We start from the raw sequence: 24341 nt of genomic DNA on the forward strand, positions 1-24341 counted from the left end.
ATCGACGCTTAAGCTAGCACCAGCCTGCCTACGGGGGCTGCGGTCACGCTCGCTGCGGTATGGATGTTCCCCAAGGGAATGACAGTGAACCCCAGTTTCCACCGGCAGCATTTGATGAGCAGGGGTTGGAATAGATCTCACTTTGCCCCTGACTCCAGGCGTGTGGGCATCCAGGCTTCCTCCACGGCCAGCGCAGGGAAAGGGGGCTGCTCACCCTCTCTCACACACCTCCCCTCCGCCTGCCTTTTCCCTCCGTCAGATGCAAGGAGCATCCTGACAGCACCCGCGTGGCAGATGCTGTACGGGGCACTGCTCATTTCTAAAGCTGGGAGGGAAGGATCCTGCCCCAGCAGGACCAGTGAGTGTGGGAGGTCTCCCTGTGCCGGCCTGACCACATCATCCTGGTACTGGGAAACCTGTACTGGAAATAAAAGCGTTAAATAAATTATTTTTTCTTAAATGTCACCTCTAGAGGTTGGGAAGCATGGATGAAAACGTGATGATACTTCATGCATTTGAATGAATAACAGGTTCATAGGCCAGGTCTCCCACTCCAAAGCATGGTTTGGGTTTTTGTGTCTCTTTTCTATAAATCAACCTCTTTCACTGCCTTAACACGTCTTAATGTTCCCTTTGGCTTTGTCTCAGCGTGCAAGTGTAACGGGCATGCCGACACTTGTCATTTTGACATGGATGCGTGGCTGGCATCGGGCAATCGCAGCGGCGGCATCTGCGACGACTGTCAGCACAACACGGAAGGGCAGCACTGCCAGCGCTGCAAGCCGGGCTTCTACCGGGACCTCAGAAAACCCTTCTCTGCCCCAGATGCCTGCAAACGTAAGTCAGCCACCTTTTACCAGTAAAATGCTTCTCAAGTGGGAGGGTGTCAAAGGAAAGGTGAGATCTTGCGGCCCCTCCTTGGTGCAATCTTCTTGCTTCAGCCAAGGACGGGGAGCTCTTTGAATTCCCTTTTTGATGCTGTTTGCAAAAAGCAATGGTGCGGTTTGAAGGGCGAAAGCCTGCAGATGCTGTTGACAAATCTGTCCCGAGGATCCCTGTAGCCTGGGGGCAGGGGAAGAGAGATGATTCATTGACTTCTCCTACTATTTTTGGAGAGTAAAAGCTGCATCGTGTCTGCCTGTTCTCCTTGTTTGGTGATTGCCGCAACCTCAGAAGCAGGGTGCCCCAGCCAACTGCAGGGTGCAGCTGGTACATAGCATCGCCCACCGGCGCGTGTTCGCAGCAGCAGCAGGTGGGCATGGAGGGAGAGACGGGAACACGAGTTAAGCGATATTCCAGAAGGTGTGACACTAAGGAGGCCAGGCCAAAGGCAATGACTCGGCCACATGTGAAATTAAATATTTCCCAAGCAAAAGCAGCGATCCAAAAGCCACGCTCCCCAGGGACCACTGTGAGGATGGTGACTCACCGTGGGGGACTCCGGATCCCCAAACCACGCTGAGCACTTTGCACTGGTCAGCTAAATATAGAGTGCGGGCATGCTTTCTGCTCTGAACCTACAGCCGCCCGCCGGCTTCACCAGATTTCTCCTCACTGACCCAAATCTGGAGGAGAACCTTCATGGGTGGAAGAAAAAAATCCAACAGACACCCTGCTTGTGTCATTTGAGGGGACACTGAGCACATCTCTCTCCTCCAAAGGAGAAGTATCTGCGTTTAAAGGAAGAGAAACTCTTCTGGGGTAGGGAGCTGCACCCGGGGCTGGGAGGGTGCGTGCGGTTTCACTTTTGTCTGCCGCTTTTGTCCCACTCCTTCGCTGCACATCAGCCTCGTGAGACTGCCGGCGTCCCTGCCACAGAAGTCCTCCTCCTCTCCACCTTTCACTCGTTGCAAGGAGGAGCAGCAACAGCTGAACCGCCTGTTTTACAGCCCTAATTCTCTTTATGAAAATAGAATTGACCACAGTTCTCCATTACTTGTGTAAATAATTATTTCACTGCTGTAGTATGTACACAAATTTGTGTTTTTTAAACAGTGAATTTAATGACTTTTTAAAGTTCCTTGAGCTACTTGTGTACATCAAAGTTCCAAGCCTCCTTCTCTGAAACATCAGATACTTTCCCTCCATAATTATTGTCAGAACTTAGGCAATGAACTTTTGGTTTGGGGTCTCATTAGTAAAAAGCCAGGTTTAAATCCTGCGCTTAGACCCAAAGCAGGGGCTTGAGGGGTTTTTTCTAACTAACTCATGGATTCAGCCTTGCTGATTTAAAAAAAACAATTGGATTAATTGACTCCTGCTAAATAACGCAGGATGAAGGACTAAAATAAATTCTGTACGGGACTCTCAAGCCCTGCAATGTGCTTTTACTGGGGTTGCGCTACCTTCACTAGGATTACAATTCCTGATGCTGTTTACGTGCCAGCTCCCGTCAGGGAAGAGCACGCATTTTTCCAAGGCCGTTGAAGCCAAGTCAAGCTTTGGCACTGATTTGAGTGCAGTCTTCTGGAAACCTAAAAATAACACCCTTCACCTTGGAAGTGGTAGGAGTGGCCGCCACCTCCTGTGACGTCTCATGCAGCCCATCGAGGAGATGGAGTTTCACAAGGGACCCATCGTAGGATTCTCCTGATGCCAAAACGCCCGGTGCAAATCCTGTGGCCGTTTGGAGGGTCGGAGAGGAATTCAAATGGCACGTCCTGGGCTGGCCAGCACGGAACCTCCTTCCTTGCAAAACCAGATGGAAACAGAGGTCTCGGGACGTATTGCTGCAACACAGCCACGACTCGAAGGGAAGGCTGCCAGCAGCGTGCGTGTGCCTGTGTGCAAGTTAGACCGGCGCTAATGAAGTCAGGCGTTACACCACGTCATTAGCTATACGTTAGCCATATCCCAGGAGACTCCACTAAACAGTTTCTCCCAGCCTTCCTGGGCAGGAGGAAGCTGTGGCGATGAGATGATTAATGGGTGTTTTTGTTGACGTATGCCGGTGCTCAGTCCTCTCGGCTTTCTGCATTCATCTCTAAATCACTGGCCTGTGGCATTCCACTTTCCACATTTTTCCCCCCCAAAAAGTGTGCCGGACATAAAGACTATAAATTTGTTTCCGTTACTCTTTAATGCAACAGTCCAGCCTCTTTATGGACCGCTCTGTACTCATGAACTCTGGTATTTAAAGGCCAAAGGTAACATATATTTGAGAAGAACTGTAAGATAGCCTTGAGTACAGTGAGGAATGTCTACATTTATTTACCTTCTGCATTAAGTACATCTAGTTCGTTGCTCTTTTTTTTGGTATTTATGATTTACAGAGCATGAAGTACTCAAGTATCTCAGGGAGACAACTTTCCCCAGCATAAACTGGGTTCCGTAAAAATATCAGGGTTATCTGAGTGCTTTCCTTTCAGAGACCCTATTGCCACAAACACGGATCATTTCTTTCTGGGCTTTGCAAACCCTCACAAATGCTCACCTCCCTAAGATCCCTTCACCATTTTCCTTCTGGTCTCCTGCTGCCGGGGCTGCTCCCCGCACCCAGGGACCCGGCATCTCACGGCAGCTTACAGGGCCGTAGCAAATGACTAATGGCTGTTAAATTAAATTATATAAGACCGATTACAGCCTATGCCTGGCACATTTCCAAGGACCGTGCCACGGTCTGCAATAACAAGGAACGTGCGTGGTGCCCTGTTATTCTTTCCAGGAAAGCCATAGCGTTGCCTGCTTGCTTCTGGCTCAAGGCACGGTTATTGCTCAACCGCAGGGTAGCATTGAAAATTTAAAAATACCAAGGTCAAAGTAAATAAAGGAGTTGTTAAGCCATAATCTTTAAGGATACTTTAAAGGTTCTTGTAGGCAAAGAGTGTATATAATATTTGCTCAGGAGTAGGTGTGTACCCGATAAATGAGACGTTCTGCCGTTTAAAACAGCAATCTGATGACTCTTTCCCCCCCCACCCTACCTATAGGTCCTTTTCTTTACATCCCTCATGAATTTTTAAGCCTCAGCTACAGTATAATTGCAGACAATAAATCGGGTTTTATAATTGCCAAGTTTATTTTTGCTTTTCAACTGTAGGTTTTTGAGGGTAAATATTTGTCATTTCCAAAGGTTAGCTGGCAGCTGAAGAAACCACAACAGTATCACCAGTCCAGGGCAGGGAAATCCAGCTCCGCTGGAGTCCCGCTCACTGGGTTTCGATCCCAATCAGCACATGGGACACCGGGACAGGCGGCTGTTAATTCATATGTGCGTGGAAGTCACGTGCAAAAATATTGCTGTGTAGCGCAGGGTGGTAAATCGGCGTTTTAAGGATGCTGCTTACAAATCGAAAAGAAAGCAAAAAGATCAAGCTTGTGGAAGGTCTCTCTTGGTCCCGGGCTAGCGGTGCCCAGGCAGCCCTTCTCCCACCGGGGCTCCCTTGGCTGTGGAAACCCCAGGTGGGGTGGCCGCGGCACGAGACGGGCACTGTCCCCAAACCTCGCACTGAGGGTCTCGCCCGTGTATCCACCGCGAAGGGCCATCCAACGGTGCCTGTAGCTGCTTTATCTGCTGCTTGGCTGCTCCTCTCACCTTCCTGGAGGTGGATCTCCTACTGCCTGTGCTACAGCCAGGTGCAGATTGGGTGGAAGGAGGAAAATGGGGATTAAAACCAACGCTCAGCGCAGCAGCCCAGGAGAGAGCAGTAGCTGCAGCTGCCCCATGTTGTATAATTAGTCCTGCAGCCCTTTTCTTCCAGCCATTGCCATAGTATGGAAGCACTTGGTCCTGTTTTCATGCATTTCTTCCAAAATTGGTCCAACGCGCTCACATCCGAGCTCTGGAGTCTCATTTCTGCGCTCGGTGCGTAGTGATGTGGCTGCACTTTATGGCTCAGCACATTCCTGCTGCGGCACGTCACAAATGTTTACCCTGTTGTAAATTTGCCACAAAAATCATCCAGATTAACGCCACTTAGTGTCACCTTGGGCCTGCACCCGAGACGCAAGACCAAAAACCTTCAAATCGCCGGCCGCCGATGCAAGGCGGGTCGGCACCTTGGTAGCTCATATGGGAGCAGCCAGGAGGGACGGGGTTCGTGGAGATGGGTGCGCAGCCCTTGTAAAAACGACCAACCTTTACAAGACATCTCTTTGCTGCTTTTATTAAAAAGTATAGCCAGCTACGTTCTCATTTTTAGTTGCCTATGAGCTTGCTGCTGTATTTTTTCATAACAGCCTTTGTAAATTTAATATGCTTGTCTCACCACGGTGTTGCCGCTGCTGTTAAATTTTCCATTAGGAAAAAAATTGTGCGAAAGCATTATCTAAAACATAAAAAGCTCCAGCCCCAATAGGGTTGGGTGTAAAACTCAGCTGAAACGTGACCGAAACAGGACCAAATCTCTCTCTGAGCAGTGGGTTTAACTCACTGACTGCAGGAGAATAGAAGAGCTTTAAGTGCTTAATATTTCCCCTGAAGGGGCTGAGGAATGCCAGAAATACCCACCACATCTAGTAGGAAAAGAGAGCATTTGGCTACATGTGTCAGGTGTAAAACACTTCACAGACTTCAGGAGAAAGGTATGCGAGTCTCAGTGAGCGCTGTTGAAAACTATGCTATTAAAGGTACCAGAGTTCACTGCCTGCAGCTAGTTATGCAGTTTGTGGAGAGGCTTTCTAATCTTTTAATTTTATGTAATTATATTTATTTGGGAATGGAAGGGGTGGGGAAAATTTGGGGATTACTTTGGCAAAGATTTTGGAATCGTAGTCGCCTCTAAGTTAACTGCCAATATTAATCTATCCTTTAATATTTTGAAACAACACTCCTGGTATGTCAAATCCCTGAAACCACAAAAATGTTGTCAGAGCAAAATTAAATATATGTGCACAGCAATAAGTATTTTAAGAGAAAGAAAGGCTGTGTTGCCTGCAGTGGCTTTTCTGCTTTATTGCCTTCACAGTTGGAAAATAAAAATACTCGTATTAGAATTTGGTGAAAATTTTCCTTCCAAATGAAATTTTCTCGGGAATTCTGATTTTTAGATAAATGGCGTTTTAGACAAAAGTCTTTCAGCAGGGAATTTTTTACCATAATGCACAAGGCTGACTATAACATGTCCTGGTCAGAGAACCAAATCCTGAGGGAAGGAGAGCACGAGTCACCCAGCTACTGGTCCTGCAGGGCACCACGTTGCCTGCTGGCCAGGCCAAATGGTCAGAGACTTTTGATAACTGTATTTCTGATCTTTGAAAAAATTAAAGCCTTTGGGGGAAAAAAGATTGTAGTCTTGCAATAGACACAAATTACATTTATGCAAAAGAAAAATCCTAAGAAGTAGGCAAGGAAAACTTCATACCACCTATTTTAGGGCACCCTTTCTGATTTGTGAGAATGACTATTTCTCCCAGTGTGTCCCAGTACGCTTCCAGTCCATCATTCTGCTGCAAGGGACTGTGTGGGTGGAAAAAATTGCAGCCAGTGTTTTTGACACACACTCCGCAAACCTGTGTCCCAGAGTATATGCAAAAACGTATCTCTGAGCCATCGCTGTCCTCATTCTTTTTTTTTAATGTTTTGAAATGATAGCTTTAAAAACAATCAGACAGAGACAGAGGGCTACTTTTTGCTCAGCCTCCACTTTAATTATAATGACTGTTCTGAGGGGTTTTTTTAACCTCCTGGATGCAAGACAGTTGTTATTACTTTAGAAAGCAATTACGCTGTGATTCATTTTTGCAATGAAGCACCCACAGCTGCTTAAACATCATTGTAAGCCGTGCACATCCCCGGGTACTTGGCTGGACTGGAGTCCAGATGCTATAAGGAAAGTAATAAAGGCCTGTTTGGCAAAACATAACACGAAACCAGGCTAGGTTGACTAATTAAGAAACCTCATAGAAGTTAAAGCCATACTTACCTCTAAAGGGTGATTCTGGTCAGATTTATATGGGCGAGAGGAAAAAAAAAAAAAAACCCCCGAAACATCACTGTCCCGAGGCAGAGCGGCCGTTTCACAGGCACCTCCCGCGCCTTCGTCCCGCGGAGTTTTTGCGCTCACAGATGCTCTCCCCCCCCCCGTCCCGCGGTGTCCCCCGCAGCTTGCTCCTGCCACCCCCTGGGATCGGCCGCGCTCCCCTTGGGTCCCCGCACCTTCTGCGACCCCAGCACCGGCGACTGTCCCTGCAAGCCCGGCGTGGCGGGACCCCGCTGCGACCGCTGCCTCCCCGGCTACTGGGGCTTCGGTACCTACGGCTGCCGACCCTGCGACTGCGCCCGTACCTGCGACCCCCGCACCGGCGACTGCCGCAGCACTGGGTGAGTTGGGGGGTCCCGGCCACCCCCTCCCAGCCTCACCGTACCCCGGGACCGCAGGGAAGGCGCTGCGCTGACCCTATATATGGGGGTCTAAAATAGCCGTTGTATAAAATATTGGGGGTTTGGTATGGTCAGGAGCTGGGGATAGAGCAGCGGGTGAGGACGCGGTTCACCTGGGTGCCCGGCACACCGCGGCAGGGCATCGGCGATGTCGGATTATTGGCTCTGGGTGCCGGTGTTAATGTATCGGCTCTTCGCCATAACCTTCACAGTTGCTTCCTCTCCTCGAGCAAAATATGGGCCTCAGGGACATCTGAGCGAGAGGAGACCAAAGGCTTCATATTGTTGCTGTTGCAACTCAGCTTGCAATGCCTGTGTTGGACTTTGAGGCAAGCTCTGACTTCTAGAAGACAGCACACTTTAATAATACCCCACTGTCCTGATCTTATATGTTGCTTTTTTTTACCGCGCTGGGGACATTTAGAGCATGTATATCCCTATAATGTATTTTAAACCCCAAATGGATTCATGACCCATTCTGACAACCCTCAACCTGTTCACTTTCCAAAACCGCCCCTTGTGTTCGACGTCACTAAGACGCGCAGCCACGTCGTGCCCCGAGGACGGGTTGATATTGGCCCCGCTTTCCGCCGGCTCCGGGAGGAATGCTGACCGTCTCCCTTTCCCCCCTGACAGCTCGGACGTGACCTGGCACAACGAAGCACCTCCTTTCCAGGCGATGCTCAATGAAAGCGAGCCCGCCTGGGGCTGGGAGGACGAGCAGGGCTTCTCGGCGCTCCGGCACTCCGGTAGGACGGCGGTTTCACCCGTGTTTCCCTGCCCCGTCCCTCCCGCCAGCAGATACCGTCTTCTGCACTGGCTTGTAATTAGTGCCCTGGCAATTGCAGGAGGGGGTGGATATTCCCCCAGTAACGTCCTGTGTGACCACCTCCTTCTCCTCCACGAGCCGGAGGAGCCTTACGGCTTGTCCCATCAACGCGAGGACACGCAAACCCTTTAGGCAGATGCTCCGTACTGAAAGCCTGCACCCGGTGTTCAGCCGTCAGTAAGGCAGGAGTTGCCTGCCTGAATTTGCAGTCCCAGCTGTGTATTTCAAGGCTGAATACTCTCATGTTTTACTTGGCCATCATGTTTTAAACACGTCTTTGTATTCACTAGAACTACTACATGGTGGACAAACCAGCAACGTTATTTAGAGGGTGGGGAGTGCCACTTCACTGGCAGGTATTTTGGAAATATAGAATTTATTTCCCTGATACCCACAACAATGTTGGCATCAATCGCAGCTCACGATGCAATCTGAGATGGCCTAGCATTTCAGCTACGGCTTCAGCTGGGGAAATTATTTCCCTCCAGTCCCCCCAGTCTGGAGGAGGCGGGTGCTGCGTGAGGGTGCTGCGAGACAGGTCGGCCCCACGGCGCAGTCTCGAGCAATAAGGCAATAATAATTGCCTTGCAATCCCTGCATGCAAGCAGGCAAGCGTCATTTCCTCCATTTTCAGAAAGCAGCATGATAAAATCTCGAAGATACAATAATTGAGTTAATTGAGGGGAAAGCTCCATCATTTGTCCGGGCAACTTCATTTTAAACGTAAATAAGTATATCGTGTTATTCTTTGTTCTAAGATCATGGAAGTCATTAATCTGCCTTAACCTCTGCAACATTTCCTTTTAAAATTTTGTCTGGTACATTACGGTGTGGAAAATACCACGGGGAACGACATCAGTGTTATTTGCATCCCAAGGCAAAATAATACGGCCTTTGTTTCCCTTCTCTTCAAATTGTAAACAAGGAATAATTGCCCTTGGACTAAGATTATATATTCAGCCTGGATCTGAAAATAGGGCTTTTTTTGCACAGGGCTTGGTGACCATGTGAAAACCTCTGGCAGGTCTCGGGCTCTGCCCGCGAATGCTCCTGTCTTTTAAGTACAATCCACAGCCATTTGCATCCTTCTCTTTCCCCAGGTAAATGCGAATGTAAAGAGCAAGTTTTAGGAAATCGCAAGGTCTTCTGCGGGATGAAGTACACCTACGGTGAGTTGCGGGTGAGGTGTCAGGGGTGTAAAAGGAGGTGCTGCGAGACCGTGCAAGCGTGTAACCATGGGCTACGTAGTCTAAGGGCAGATCTTTGACCTTTCCAAAATGTATAGATATCATGGTGCCAAGTCAAGGTGGGTGAAGCCTCTTGCTCTGTTACCCGCCTCTCTTGCTACCAAAATACCCTTGTGCCAAAATCATGGGAGGACAAGAGCTGGAAGTGTCCCTGAGAGGTTATCTAGGTCCAAGACAGACTGTAAAGCACTGTTACCAAACATGGGTCACTGAAACTCTGTCTGTAGACCAGGTGCCCCAAGCATAGTCTAGAAATCACGAAACCTGAATTACACTGAATTCCGCTGGGAACTTCCCCCTGTCAACAAAGTTCGGCTGTTGCAATGGGGTGATGTGTGTTGTCTATGTGTCTACTGGATTTAAATGAACGAGAGGAGGCACTTTGTTTCCCAAGACCTCTCTGGTGTGTGCCAGTGAACCTCCTCCTTCATACCGCAGCAGAGCAAGGAAAGCTCTGCGTAGCACTCCCTTCCTTCACGGTCTTCCAGGGGTCTCTTGCACCTGTGTCATCTCACACTGAAGTTGAAAATGCACAGGGAGATAACCCATACCTCTGCAGGCTGCGGAGCAACCCACAAAGGGAAGTTCAAGTGGCCGCCAGCTGTTGAAGTACAGCCCTGGCTTAGCGATATTAGGAAAAAATCTGATTCTGCTTTGCTTTGCTCCCCGGCCGCAATAGTGACTGTGTTTAATGTTGCAAAAGATAAGAAATAAATTTTTAAAAAAGTCACAAAAAACCCCGAGTTCATAAATCGTATCTAAAGTGCACTCGGGCTTCCCACCATTTCATCACTCAACATGCAAAGGTGCCAGCGAAGCTGGAGAGAGAGATGAGTTATGGGGCTCATCATGAGCTTCAGGAGGCCGTGCTGTAGGAGGAGAGGTTTCCCTGAGCTTCCTGGTGTGCAGTGCTGAATAAAGCACCGCGATACGGGATACCTACCAGCGTAGGCATCGGCACGGTGGTGGGGAGGCTCACGCGTGGGACCTGAGCCCTGAGCCTCCACCATCCATGGGCTCGCCAGGTGGGATACCAGGCAGCGGCAGCGTGCCCGCGGGTATCTGTGAGCTCAAAATTCTCCTCGTTTTGCCTCAGTCCCCACCAACGCCTCGGTCTCCACCGCTGCGTTTGGATTTGGCAGTTCTGCAAAGCGGGAATGCTCACCAGGGCGGGATGAGGGCAGCTCCTCACGCCCCCGCCTGCTCCCTGCCCTGCCTGGGCTGAGGCCAGCAAAGCCTCCAGGTCCGTCCCTAAATCCAAGGATTCCCATGTGATTTCCAAAAGGGCTAAGGAAGCTTTGCTGAGCTCCGGGGGGAAATGGGGCCCTCACAAGTTTTGAAAATCAGGTCATTGGACCTCTCCCACTCCCCGCATGGCAGGTCCAGGGCCCGTGGCCAAACCACCCGGCAGCATTCCCACCCACGGGTATGGGGACACGTGTGCTCACCCCGGGCTCCCCGGCGAGGAGCATCGGGCTAACTCCACTGTAACGAAGTAATTGCCCTCACTGCTTCACCCAGACGCCTGCACTAGACAAAAAAAGAGCGCTGTAAATAGTTTATATATTCCTGGTTTTGAATTCGTGTCTTCCCAGTGATCAAGACGAAGATCTTGTCAGCTCATGACAAAGGCTCCCACGCAGAAGTCAATGTGAAGATCAAGAAAGTCTTGAAATCTACAAAGCTGAAGATCCTCCGGGGCAAGAGGACCCTCTACCCTGAATCCTGGACTAACAGAGGCTGCACTTGTCCCATCCTCAATCCCGGTAGGTTTGACTCCCTGAGCAGTACATCCCCACCACGTGTACACAGGTTTCATTCCCACCCCTCTGTCCCCTCATGCCAAGGAGCTGAGATTGCAGCCCGGTGTTGATTAAAAATTACCGGCTGTTACATCATTTGGATTCCAACAGCAATCTCCATCAAATTTGAGTTTTGTAGAGAAAAACTTGGTTCATTCTACAGACTTCAAACATCTGATTCTCTTTATGAAGCATAATAACATTCTTACAGCTTTACCAGTCTCAGTGTGTTCACAGAGGGAGGGAGGTGCACATCACGCCACGACTACATGACATATCTTTTCAAAAGTAATGCTAATTTGAATCCATAAAAGCACATTTAAGTCTAATTTGAGTCATGATATTGTACTGAAGTTCTAATCTAAACTCAAGGGAAGATGTCCCTTTGAAAGTAACACTAATTTGCATCTACAAGATTTGGAAGAGTTTCTCTTATGCAGTGAGAGGAGAGCTTTGGCTTCACAGTTTTTTCTCATCTTCTTTTACTGAAATGGAGTATAACCAGTGGTGGCTAAACAGTGCATTCAGTCTCCAGTACGGTCGAGGACATGCAGACACAAGGTTTTCTTCAACAGAGCAAAACTAAGCTCCAGCTGACACACCTTTCTTTACAACTCCGAGATAAACCAACAGTTACCAACGAATTCAGATAAAGGTTTTTTTTTTCCGTAAGGCGCACACATCACCTGGAAATCACCGATGGAAACATCAACTTCAGTGCTGAGATGTCCCTTACATGTGCGAACTTCCTTTGGGGGAAAGGGCTGTCTGCGAGGCTGGATCACACAGAAAGGTTATTCATTGATGAGGCGTTTGCAGTCTTCTTTCACCTCCACCGGAGCGACTGTCTTTGGCTTTGAAGGCAAGCTGCCGTAATTGCACGGCTGTAGTCAGGAAGACTTGTCAGGTGCAAGGGTCGGATGAATCAGCAGCGTTAGGCAGGACTTTACTGTTTAAGTGCAGTAAGACTTTGCGTGTTGGTAAAACACCATAAATCTGTAATTAAACAGATACAGCTGTTTTCTTTTTCTGTGGAAAAGCAAAGCAAACTCAAGCAAGAAAACCCAGATGCCGATGCCTTAATATGAACCTGGAGGAATGCTGTGGAAGCTGTCAGAGACCGAGCGTGCAGGGCAGCCCCGCACTTGACACCCAGTTTTGCGACCCCACTAACTTCAGAGGAGCTTCACTGCTTTTTCCCAGCGGAGGAAAAGACAGCCGTAATCACCGAATCAATGAAGATGGCTCGAACACCAGCGGAAGGGTGGAGGTGCGATTGTCTTTAGGGACAATCCAGGCGTCTGACACATCAGGTGTTTCTCCCTTGCCGGCTCTCATGATTTACACTGCAAAGCTTGGTATTGTCTTGAAATGCAGGTGCTAGAGTCCAAGGCGTATAAATTAATCTCAGCCTTCATGTTGGAAAGAAGTTGTGAAGTTTGGTCCTAATGGGGAACTTGAAAACATCGAGTGCATCTTTAAGATCTAATCATTTCACAGGGGAAAAAAAAGGATCCCAGGTATTTTTTGAAATCTCATTATTTTCTTCAGCTACGACATTCATTTCTGAATGGTTGGAAATACTATATCAGCAGATTTAACCCTCTCTCAGAGTAAGAGCTTCTGACCTCCAGATGAATAAACTGACAACAGCCAGATAAAAAGCCAAGCTGACATAAAACAATTTCCTGATATATAGCTATAATAGAAATCACATCTCCCAAAAACATAGAGGAGATCAAAGATAAAAATAAAAGAAAAAAAGACATGTTTTTATTCTGTTTCACAGTGCTAAAGGGTTAGCAAAAGGAGGGTAGGCTTTTAAAGGCTCTGGCAAGAAATAAAAACTCCAAGCATTTATCAAATCTCTACGGGCTGTTTTCGGCTGATAAATGTGCTTAAGTTCCTGTGAGGGGATATTCGCTACCCTTGCACACCTTCCCCTCCACGCACACCCACAGGGGCAGGTTGGGCTTCTGGGGGGACACTGAGCTGAAAGATTTAAAAGTTTCGGTCATCTGCAAGGGAGCAGGAGCCCCGTCCCCTCCTCGGCTCTGCCCAGCCCAGACACAAATAAGCAGAGAGCTGCCTGCCAGCAACACAGGGCAAAACGCACAGCCTGGAGTCCTGGCTTGTGTCATCTCAATCGTTTGAGTTATTTTAATTTTACAGTTCTTTAACATCAGGTTGAAAATCTAGAATATCTAGAAAGCCCTACCGAATCAGCAACCGCAGCAATATTTGCTTGCTCTCTGAGGGTGCATGCCACATTTCTCTCTCAAGGGAGATAGATTTAGGAGCCCTCGAAAAGTCGTGTTTGTAGCAGCAGGATTGACGTGGCCAAAATGAACATCTTGCAAAGGGCGATGCTGCCGCACACATATCCTGTGTTTACTCGGCAGAAGAGAGGATGCGTGTGCCCAAAAACTCAGATGAAGTAGATAACAAATTGTATTGAATTAAAGAAAAACATGCTTGACCTTTAGCTAGGGGACACTCTCCCTTTATTCTGAACTACAAAATGAAACCCCAAGAAAACGCGAGCAGACTCCCCGCTGCAGCCAGGATGGAGTGGGACGACCGAGAGCGCTGGAGAAGACCCATCTCCCCCAGGCTAGTTCGTACCACCACGTGGTGCTCCCCAGACCCCTGCAAGGAGGAGGGGGCACAGGGGGGGGTCTCGTGCTTGCTGCATCCCAAGCATGCTCCAGCGGGATGCTGGCCCTGGCAGGGAGCTCCTCCTGCCATGGGAGGGCTTATCCTCCTTGTTATCCCCATTTCTGTCACGTTCGTGGCCCATTTAGGCTGTTGGGACCTGTGGCAGTGTTTCTTTAGCTAATTCAAGCCAAAGGCTTCGCTCCGTCCCCCCACTTAGCAGTTATTGCCTGGCTCCAAGCGCAGACCTGGATGCCTGGGGCGACCAGGGGACCGTGCTCCAGCCCCTTCTGGCAGCTCCTGGACACCAGGCGAGGCTTTGCCAGATGCTGCTGTCGTGTCCCTAAAACATCTGGCGGAGGCAGAAATTAATGCAGCTCTTTTCAGTGTGACTGCCGCCCCCTCAGGCTCTTCTGGGGTGCTCGCGCCGGCAAATCTCGTATTGCCTCTTGTCAGGGTCCCGTGTGCCTTTGCCTGCAAGGGGGCACTGGATATTTTGAGCAAGACACCGGCACTAGGTCATCCTGCACTGTCATTACTGGAATGCGTTGAACTGACCGATTTCCAGGCCCAGGTGTATTCAGGGAGGGCTGAGGCAGGTGCCTGCCAAATGAAGGCAATAACAGTTTCCAAACAAGGTATAAAAACTTGTAGCGCAGCCCCCAGAGTTCAGCTTCCGTTTATATTTAGAAGCTAATAAAATCAAAGTTTGTATACTGCATCTCACTGACAGATGCGCCACAGGTCGTTTTTCCAGAGATATAGATAGAGGTGTAGATATACAGATATATGAGAGAATCAATATGTATCAATATTTTCTTGTATAAGTGCTTTTTGACATGGGGCTAGATATCCAGGCTGACTTTGCAGTGTCAGTAGGCTTCTTAAGCATGGTGCTGTGCAGTCCCTGACCGCTTTGCTGGTTTGCAGGCTTGGAGTACCTCGTGGCAGGACATGAGGACATCCAAACGGGCAGACTCATCGTCAACATGAAAAGTTTTGTCCATCAGTGGAAGTCGGCTCTTGGAAGAAAGGTCCTGGAGATTTTGAAAAGAGACTGCAACTAGAGGTGCGCGACCGCCTAGGGCACTTCTTTATGCACAAAATGCAACAGCCTTCACAGAGAGAAGACCTCTAGGATGAAAACTGGAATGTAAGAAAATAGTGCCAAAACGTGTAGCGAGGCATTCAGAGTTGTAGGCGCTGTCTAATTTAACCCTTCCTGGCCAATGTTCATTCACTCGCCTGTAGCTTCCTTGCCAGGGGCTCTCCCGAGCCCACCTCATCGTTACGTTGAGGGAAACAAGAGGAAGGGCGATGTTGGAGCAACTCCTCTGAAGCCACTGATCGCCCCAGACTAAATTGCCACTCTAGAGAAGGAACGAATGCCCACGAGCTACAGCTGAGAAGCAAACCAGCGCTGCCGGTGCCACCAGCGCAGATCCCGGGCGACTGCCAGAGGCGCCCAGAGGATGCCGCGGGGAAGGCGGCGGGCAGATGCTGGCAGCAGCGTGGCGGTGACGACCGCTCTTTAAAAACACCCCGTCGGCTTAGGACACGGCACCCGTCAAAGAGAACCCGACGCCTCTTGCTTTTAACCTGGTCGCCCCGCTGAGGGTTTCAGGGGCTAAATTCTCTGCCGGTGCTGGCGAGGACGGAGCTGCTGGAGTGAATCGAATCCCTCTGCCTCGGCACAAGCGCGACGCAGGGCAGAAGCCGGTTGTCCACCCACTTCATGGCCGCAGAGAAGAGCCAGCTCCGGAGGGTGCAGCGCCTCTGAGCTTTTGTCCTTGAAGTGTTAAAAAATGAACCTAGCCCTAGTGTAAATATTTCAATGTATAAAGCACTTTACTGCCTGCCACTTCACGGTGCGGGAAGTCTAATTGTGTTGGGGAAAGAAGAGGTTGAAGGTGGCACATGAAAAAACTCCCTGAAACAGAAGCACTCCTGATGACCCCCCCCAGTTGGACGGCGTTAATGGTATAAAGGGAACGGCCAGCCTGGCACTGGCCACTCAGAGTATCTGAGGATGCAATCTGAAAGATAAAAGTATTTGCACTGAAGTCCCAGCTTCAGACCAGCACTTGGACCCCGTGGGCAGGACTCCAGCGAGACTTCGCAAACAGTGTGAGAAGAAGAAGAGACTTTGAGATAAAAAATGCAACTGCCAGAGGAGAAAAACTCTGCCTGCAGGAAAAGGAGTGGATGCGGAGAATGGAAAGGACTCGCGTTTGCATATCACAACCCAGCGATTCATGGTGGGCCTGGAGTTTATTTTATTTTTATGTTAGTATTTAAAACTGAACATTTTATTTGTTTTCCTCTGTGTTACTGTTTGCAGTATATACACATTATACTTCCTCATTAACACCAGCATGGAATATAGCAGTTTACTGCAGTTTTCAGCACTAAAATATATCTTTTCTGTAAAGCATCTTTAAACCACATTGCAAAGAGTGTATTCTGTTCATGAGCGTGAGGGGAAAGAAAAGGAAGACATACAACACCAGAAAAGTCACGAGTCTACCAATCCACTTTACATATGTGTTTTTCTTGCAAGGTCCTGTGGACTCACAAAAAAATGTTACTATTTTGGTAATTTGTTTTTATATCTCATGTATGTAATAAATACAATATGATTTCAACATCTTCATCTCCTGTTACTGCTTACGCCACTGGCAATGCAGTCTTCATGCCTGCGCTAAATTGAGCAGCGAAGATGGTGCTGGGTGAGGAGAAGCTGCCATGGGAGATATTTTCCTCTCTGGGAGGGTAACATTCACCATGTGGTAAAAAGCCAAGTAGCATGGATGGCTCACAGAAATCCCATTTCACCTCTGTTTTGGGAGGCTTCTAAGCTCTTCTTATAAAAAGGGGAATTGTACCTAAATATTTTCAAGGCTGGCCAGATCCTTGTATCCACACAGGCCTGATGGCTGAGCTGCAGAGCAGTTACCCATAAGACCAAGCTGGGGACGGCGGAAATCAGGCTCGCTCCCTACATTTGGAACTGTAAAGGAAAAAAAAAAAAAAAAAAAAAGGCTGTGGGAAACGAGTGCCGTGGCAAAAGGTCTATGAAAACACCGCAGAGTGAAGTCAAGCATCAGAAATGAGTGGCCAGGGGGTCGAGGCGTAACCCGCAGCACGGGCAGCAGCTCCCTGGGAGGAAGGTTAGTCGGTGACGGCCGGGGCACCACGCTGCGGCAGCACCCATCTCCCGGCGGAGGAGAGGGCAGGGAAAGGCTCCTGGTGCCGAGACACTTGGAGACTAAAAGCCTCCAATATCTCCGTTTCGATTTGAAACTTGAGAGTTTTACCTGCTTGAGGTATTTTTAGCTTAATCTTATTTTAATGCCATTAAAACAGCATTTGCAATGGCTCGTTGATTAACGTGGCATCGTGGAAGCTGGAGGGTGTGAGCGGAGAGGTCCGCAGTCCCGGCTGGCCTGAGCACCACAGGGAACCGGGATGGCTCTGGCGGCAGACGCTGCTTATGGCACCTTGTCTGAGCCCTGTCGTAGTCTTGGGTCTGGCACTGATGGTTTTACAAAGGAAAGGGTTTAACTTCCCTAGGGCAATTCTGCCCATGAAAGACTTCTGCGAGGGGATTTTGGCTGGAAGGAGAAATGTCCTTTTACAGAGAGGGCGAGCTGGATATCCCTCCATCCATATGAGATCACCTCACAGCGACAAGATGGCCAGCCAAGCCCTTCTCAGTGAGAAAAGCTTGTTTGGACAGTAAATCTTTGCAACTGAGTGAGTTTATGGAAGCAGCCCGCTTGGTTTATCTGTTTAATCCCATCTGTTACATGTATGAGACTAGGATGTCTGTCCCTGCCCACCCGAGGAGGAGATTTATTGCTTGACAGCTCCAGGAGTACCAATGCCTTGACCAGTCCAGCTGTGTGACAAAAATCGGTGGCAGGAAAACCAACCTGGTCATAATCAGAGTTGGCAGCAGCATCCACAAAAGGGTCTTTTCTTCCAGACATACCCCGAGGGCCTTACAGACGAGAGCTGCTGATGCTGGCAGCTCCCCAGAGACCCAGCAGCCCCTCTCTGGACTGTGCTGCTCCTGGCAAGAGGAGAGCAGAGGTGAGTGCCGGGGTTTCAGGGACCAAATTGGTGATGGTGGCATCAGGAGCTGCAGCAGCTCTCCCCAGAGCATCCCTCGTGCCTCACCTGCACATAAAGAGCTGAAGAAAGCACAGTAGGTAGAGTCTTCAACCATCCCGGCTTCCAACGCAGGAGGCTAGACGTAAGCAGTGGCCGGGGGTCAGCGATAGGGGCTGGGGCCGGCTGGCAGAGCCCCCACGCTCCTGGTTGTCGGTCAGCATTGCAGGAGTGACTCTCCGCTGGTGACGTGCACTTGGTTTGGGGGAAGTAAAGCCGGTGTCTTGGAGCCAGCTACCGCCACAACAGAGACCCTAAGTATACGTGGCAATAGAGTCCTTCCAGTGTATCGACGTAGGATCCAAACCTGTATTCCCCCGAGGCACTCGCAGGAGTCCTCTTTCGCTCTTTCTGGTGGGTTCGCACATGAGCTCTCGACAGATGCTTTGGCACAGAGCGGGGAACGCCCAGCCCCAACAACAAGTTTTCAGTCCCTCCTTGCACCCTCCGAGCCCAAATCCTGTGCCGTGAGGGTTGTCAGGACCAGGCACTAAGCCAAATACAGCACACTGCTGCGCCAGCGAAGCTTTCTCCACTGCCCTCTGCCACCGCTGCTGCTTGTGGAAGAAAGCAGGATGAGCCACCCAGATCTGCCCGTTAATTTTCACTAACCTGAAGCCGGGTGCTTGGAGGAGGGTGTACTCAGAGATGTCCTCGGAGAGGTCACCTTACGCACCCGACTGCTCGCTAGTAAACATCTCCAGACGGGGTGAGCGCTCCCCGGCTCTGCAGGGCCTCTGGGATGGGTCCCATTGCCCAGCCCATTCATCGGGAAGCAGGAGGTGACCGGACAGAGGTGTTTGGATGAAACGTCTGGTTTTATTCCGCTAAAGAGCATTTTTCACTTCGGACCACCTCAACAGACACCAGCCATGCCTACAGGCTGCGAGTGCCGGCAGGGATGGGGGAGAAGTCGCCTGCAGCCCCGGCCGCATCCTTCCCCGCAGCGGCAGCTGCCCGTAGGGCGACTGGGCAGCACGTGGAACCCAGCAGCGTGTCCCCCACCTCCCAGGACCTGCTACTGGTGGAGACCTCCTCCGTCCTCGACACCTCCCAGACCAAAAGGCACGGCGAGAGCTGGGAGAGGGCTCGGGGCTGCGCCGGCTGCTCGTGCGTGGGGCCCATTCGGCCAGCCGTTGCTCGCCCCAGAGGAATGTGATCTTGCAGTGGCAGTGGAAAATTACAGGCATGTTTAATATAGTTGCTCCGGCAGGCTAAATCTTCTGGGATATGACCATGTTGCTGAGAATGACTGAACATCTGGTACTACCGGCCTGCCTAAATGGAAAGCTGGGCTGGTATGGGTAACCATAACAACTTGGGAACAAATAGCTGCAGTGTATTTTTTTTCTTTAATCTTTATTTTTAGTTATCGTATTGACTTCAGTATCAACACTGGATAGAATAAACATCTCAAAAATGTCCGGTGGCTGCTGCCCCAGCATCCAGAGGAGACCTCTCTCTGATAAGGCAGGAGGAGATCGGCTGTCTGTGGGTCTTCTGGGCTGATGTGTTGATTTTTTGATGACGGTGTTTTCAAAGCATGCCCTTGCCCAGAGGTCACAGCTTCTTGCCGCTCTTTTCCCACAGTTCAGCACAGAAACATCACAAATGCCTTTTATTGCTTCAAGGGAAGGCAGTGAGCCCTCGGCAAGCCTCAGAGGCTGGGAAATGCACTATATATGGGAAACTTGTTGGCATATCGAAAACGTTAGCGTGGCCGAGAGGCCAACGTGCCACGGCAGGCATCGGGAGAGCCGCTCTCTGTGCCCAGCCCAGCTCCAGGTTGTGCCCTTCTCCTCACTTCTCCATCACTCTGGTGGGTCCTTTGGAGCAAAAATAATGCTAGGCTGCTTGCAGGTGTGATGTGCTCATGGGTGCGATGTGCTCACAGATGTGATGCACTCACGGGTATGCTTAAGCCCAACTGATGCTCGTAGCCCAGGGAAAATTTTGTCATGCCCAAGCCTTGTTCCCTGCAATGCAATCTGCAGTTCAAGGCATCTCCAAGCTCTACCTGGATGCTTTCTTAGCAGTAGAAGATGCATAAAAGAAGTTTATCGGGGTGCTGAGAGGTCTAAGGAGGGTATAGGTGTGGGTGCGGGTGTGTGTAAGTGCGTTCCCACGGGACTGCTCGCTGCTTCATTTCCCAGATTGTGTTTTCTCTGCTCACATCTCTGAGCTCCCCCTGACCGGGCAGGTTGCCCACACTGCCAGCATGTCTTTCTTTGGCCTCTTCTCTCAGTCTTAGACGTAGAAGTTATATACACTTATTGAGCAGAGGACATGGATTTTAAGTCACCTGGAAATCAGGGCTGGCAAAAGGCCTCAGATCTGTGTGAAAATTGCTGAGAAGAATAAAATTGCTTCCTAAAACCAACATTAGCGAAGTTTCCCTGAGCTGACTTGCTGTGGATGTGGATATGCACCCTTTTAGCAGGTGCAAAACACGGTCCAGCCCCAGGTGCAGGACACACGCTGAGGTACTCAAACACAGGAAAACCAGTTCAAAACCAAGCAACCGTCCATTAGGCTGGCGTTTACCTGGAGTAAAGAACATTCCTCACTGTATTTCCCATGCCTGATTCGCACGTCATCCCTATCTGGTTCAGTAGGTGATATTTCTAACGTTATAACGTTAAAATATATACCTGTAAAAACCGTAGTTGCTCTCAGTGCCTGATCTTCATTGGAACTCTCCTTTGTTTGCATCAGGTGCAACTCGCGTCTGGACCTTGAGCATTTGTGCAGCCTCCATGTGGTCAAACCTGTCACATAATCTCTACTTGGGCTTTACCTGAGTAACACCTGTAGGAGAGAAGGAAACGTTATTTCGGGTACACAAACAAGGACTTGAGATTCGCCCCACCTACCGTGAGGTGTCGGTGGTGGTGCAAGGATCCCCTGATCCCATCAGGGTTGCAGAAGAGACCCAGGAGCACCCCGAGGGGGCTGTTATAACAGCCCGACGGCCCCGCAGGGGCAGGTCGGCGGGCAGGAAGATGCACAGGTCCTTTTGTAGCTCCGAGAGCATCACCGAGATGCGGGCAAATGCAGGGACAAGGGACCCCGGCGGTGGGAGACGAGGAAGGCTCAGCCATCGCTGCCGTCGCCCCTTGCTCAGCACGGCCGCCCAGAATCGATCAGCCCCTTCGCCCAGAGACCTGCAATCGGGGCGGGGGGGGGGATCGTTTCTTGACCTGTCCTCAAAAAGGCCCCCGGAGCCGCTGGGGTGACTGGAAGAGGGAGGCCGATTCGAGGGAGCCCGAGCCTGGTGACCGCAACGCATGCAGATAGCAGCCACCGAAGGAGTTTGAAAACGCTCACGCGGAGCTGTGTGCGCAAACTAGACGTGCTCAGAGCCGCTCTGCAGCGCGAACAACCCCCGTCTGTGCCGTCAAACGCCTCCGAAACAGACGTTTCGGTAGGGATGCCGGCCCTCGGCAGCCCTAGGGCTGGGGGGTCAGGAGGGGACGAAGTGGCACGGGCCAGAGCTGTGCCAGGAGCCGTGCTAACAGCTTGGCGGTACAGACGATCACCTTCCAGTGCCCGGAAAAGTTCCTGAAAACTATGTCATTTATTCGCATGTCCGTACCTCCGGAGAAGCAGCACATCCTGCCCCGTGACTTGGCCCCGGCCGCAGCCAACAGCTACAAAGGCAGGAGGAAAAAAACAACAACAAGAAAACAGAAGCCAAGTTATGCAGCGGGGCGGGGTGGTGGAAAATATTTCCCTGGTCGCGGCGGGTGACTGGCAGAAACCCCGAAATGCACTGTAAATACAATGCGATGCAGCACGGACAAACAGCCGGTCCTCGGCGCGACGCCCCGCGGCAGCACGCCGGGAAGCGGGGACGATGGCGGTGCCGGTGGGACGGACCAGTACTCCCAGTCCTGCTCGGGGACGTAAACAGGACACCCCACCCCGGGGCTGATAGCCATCAGCTGGACGGGGCAGAAGAGGGAAGAGGCCGGGTCCCCGCTGCGTCCCGCTCACCTCTGAAATGACAGAGCAATATTCCAAATGACAAAATACAAGCAATATTGCAAAGCGCTTGAAGACCGAAGGCCGAGAGGAGGAGACAGCCCGGGGGACTTCTGCCGCAGACTGCAGTGGGGTCTGCTCCCTCGCCCGTGCTTCGTGCTGGTGACTGTTTAACTTAGACACATTAAAAGCAGTAACGACCGAATTCTTCTGAGCAAAAAAGGACTTATAATTGGATAATGGCCACTGAGCGTCAGTAGCTGGGTTGCCTAATGCCTGAAGGAAAGCATGAGAATTTTTCTTCCACCCACAGACCTATTTGAAGCTGACAAGGTCCTGCTCTCTGCAATTCCCATTAATTTTACTGCCAGGCTTCAAGATTTATGACAGCTTTGTCTGACATTCATGTGGCAGACAGGTATTGTTACATGCCGACATAACCCAGGTAGCAGCCACGGGTTGTTCTCTACAAATGACTGCACTCCAGTCAGCTTTGGAAAACTCCCAGCTTTTGTACAGGGAAATATTAAATAAATGAGAATCACTTTAAATTCCAGTCTGCCTTTCCACCCTCAGGGAAGCCCTACACATGCCAGACAACAGGGATTGCTGCTCATCCTGTATTCAAACAGCAGGCAAGCTTAAATCCTTAGAAATCCTTGAATACCCGGCAGATGATGACATAAACCAAGGACATACCATACCTGTCATTTAAACCCTCCATGATTTGGAAAAAATCAAACACGCAGCAGTTATATTAGCCAGGAGCAAAGGAGTAACTGGCTGGCATCCTCGTTCTTCTCCTTCCAGGACTCTGTTTTCTCTAGCTGTGCAGAGTCTTTTTTTTTTTCTAGATAACATCCAGAATAGAGAGAAAACAAATAGAACTAAAATAGCAACAGTACAAGAGAAAATACCATCAGGAGTTCCTGTTCACAAGGCTATCCTGGCATTTATCTGGGGCTGTTGACATATTTAACAGCCATCCGGTCTCCGCCAGCTGGATGCCAGCTTCAAGCTCAAATCCACAACCGAGATAACTTCTTGCTTCATGCTACAATTTCTGCACTGTTCTTTTTCCTCTAGCTGAGTTAGCAGCGTAGCGTATCCTGAAGGACAGCTTATCCAAAGGCATCCTGAAAAATAAACCTATATGGCTAATCCCTGAGTTTCCCTCACCTGGGGAAGCAAGGATTTTGCTTCCATGTTATGTTAAGGATGTTTTTTTCCAAGTGAATCGCAATGAAGAAAGCCTGTTGCTTTGCTGATGAAGGACTGTGGGTGTTACCATGATTTTAGTATAGTTTCTGAAATCATCTGAATGTTTCTTCATTATACTGAGGAAACATTTTCATTTTAATTATCTGTAGTCCATGGAGATACATCCATGGAAAAATGCTGGGGAGTAATAGGACCGTAGTCTTCCCAATTCCCCCTCCCCAGTAGGTGCAGCAATGGCACCCAGCTTGTTGGTGGAGGCTGGTACTGGGTTATACTAGGTGCTGCCCAAAGAGGTTTTCCCCCAAAGACTGCAGGGTCTGAGGGCTCCAGGGAGACCAGGGCTTGGGGGAGAAGCATTGTCCCCCCTGTCCTGCTTGGAGGATTTTATTTTCCTTCCCTGGCATTACTCAGGAGCAGAGCAGGGCTGGGCTTTCATGACCAGCAGCGCTCTCGTGGCGAGACCACCACAACTCTCACTTGCCGCGGTCCTGACGCAGATTTTGCGGAGGGTCGACAGCCCGTCCCCTCCACCAGCAGACCACCATCGAGCAGCAAACGCCCCGGGGCAGGGACAGAGCCACCGGGTGGCTGCAGGAGCCCAGGTCCCGGGGAGCACGTGAGCTGGCACCCAGCCTGCTCTCCTTGCTGCGCCTTGAATAAACGCTATTTTAATAACGAGCCAGAAAGGTTACCGACTCATCCTTTCTCTTCCAGTTAAGGAAATGAATTGGTCAATTATCTTAAGCATCACTTAACTCAAAAAAACCCCAAAGATTCCTGTCAAGGGATCCACTGTGCTGCCCGTTATAAACTGAGAAACAACCTTCAGGTATCAGTTCCCAGCCAACACAGCATTTGTATGTGTTATAATTAGATACTGGTTTTGTTGCTGCACAGTCCTGCGGTTACGGTGCTTTCCACTGTAAACCCACTCGAACTGTGTGACTTGGCCAATGACTCTGACCTTTTCTCATCGATGAAATACAATATAAGTTATTTTTGAGAGAGCTGGTGCCTCTGCGTGCTTTGTTTCCCTTGATGCTGTCATGCAACCATGATTACTTTATTAAGCAGAGGGGGAAATAACAACAGTGGCCTATTGTAGTATA

The 24341-nt window shown here is 50.0% G+C and overlaps 1 protein-coding gene across 3 annotated transcripts in view; it reads left to right on the plus strand.

Moving 5' to 3' along the window:
• The window catches only part of NTN4 (netrin 4), a 50143-nt gene extending 33644 nt beyond the window's left edge, over positions 1-16499 (plus strand). For 2 of the 3 annotated variants that reach the window (XM_030003089.2, XM_030003088.2), the window contains exons 5-10: positions 649-837; positions 7045-7261; positions 7958-8070; positions 9251-9319; positions 10993-11163; positions 14785-16499. In XM_030003089.2, coding sequence (XP_029858949.1) covers positions 649-837; positions 7045-7261; positions 7958-8070; positions 9251-9319; positions 10993-11163; positions 14785-14921 — 896 coding nt within the window. In that variant the 3' untranslated portion in view covers positions 14922-16499. Of the gene's footprint in view, positions 1-648; positions 838-7044; positions 7262-7957; positions 8071-9250; positions 9320-10992; positions 11164-11872; positions 12720-14784 lie in introns of all 3 variants that reach the window. The other variant, XR_003921692.2, reaches the window with a different exon arrangement.
• Positions 16500-24341: the final 7842 nt, after the last annotated feature.

This window comes from Aquila chrysaetos, chromosome 26, assembly GCF_900496995.4.
Source record: "Aquila chrysaetos chrysaetos chromosome 26, bAquChr1.4, whole genome shotgun sequence".
Lineage (NCBI taxonomy): Eukaryota > Metazoa > Chordata > Aves > Accipitriformes > Accipitridae > Aquila > Aquila chrysaetos.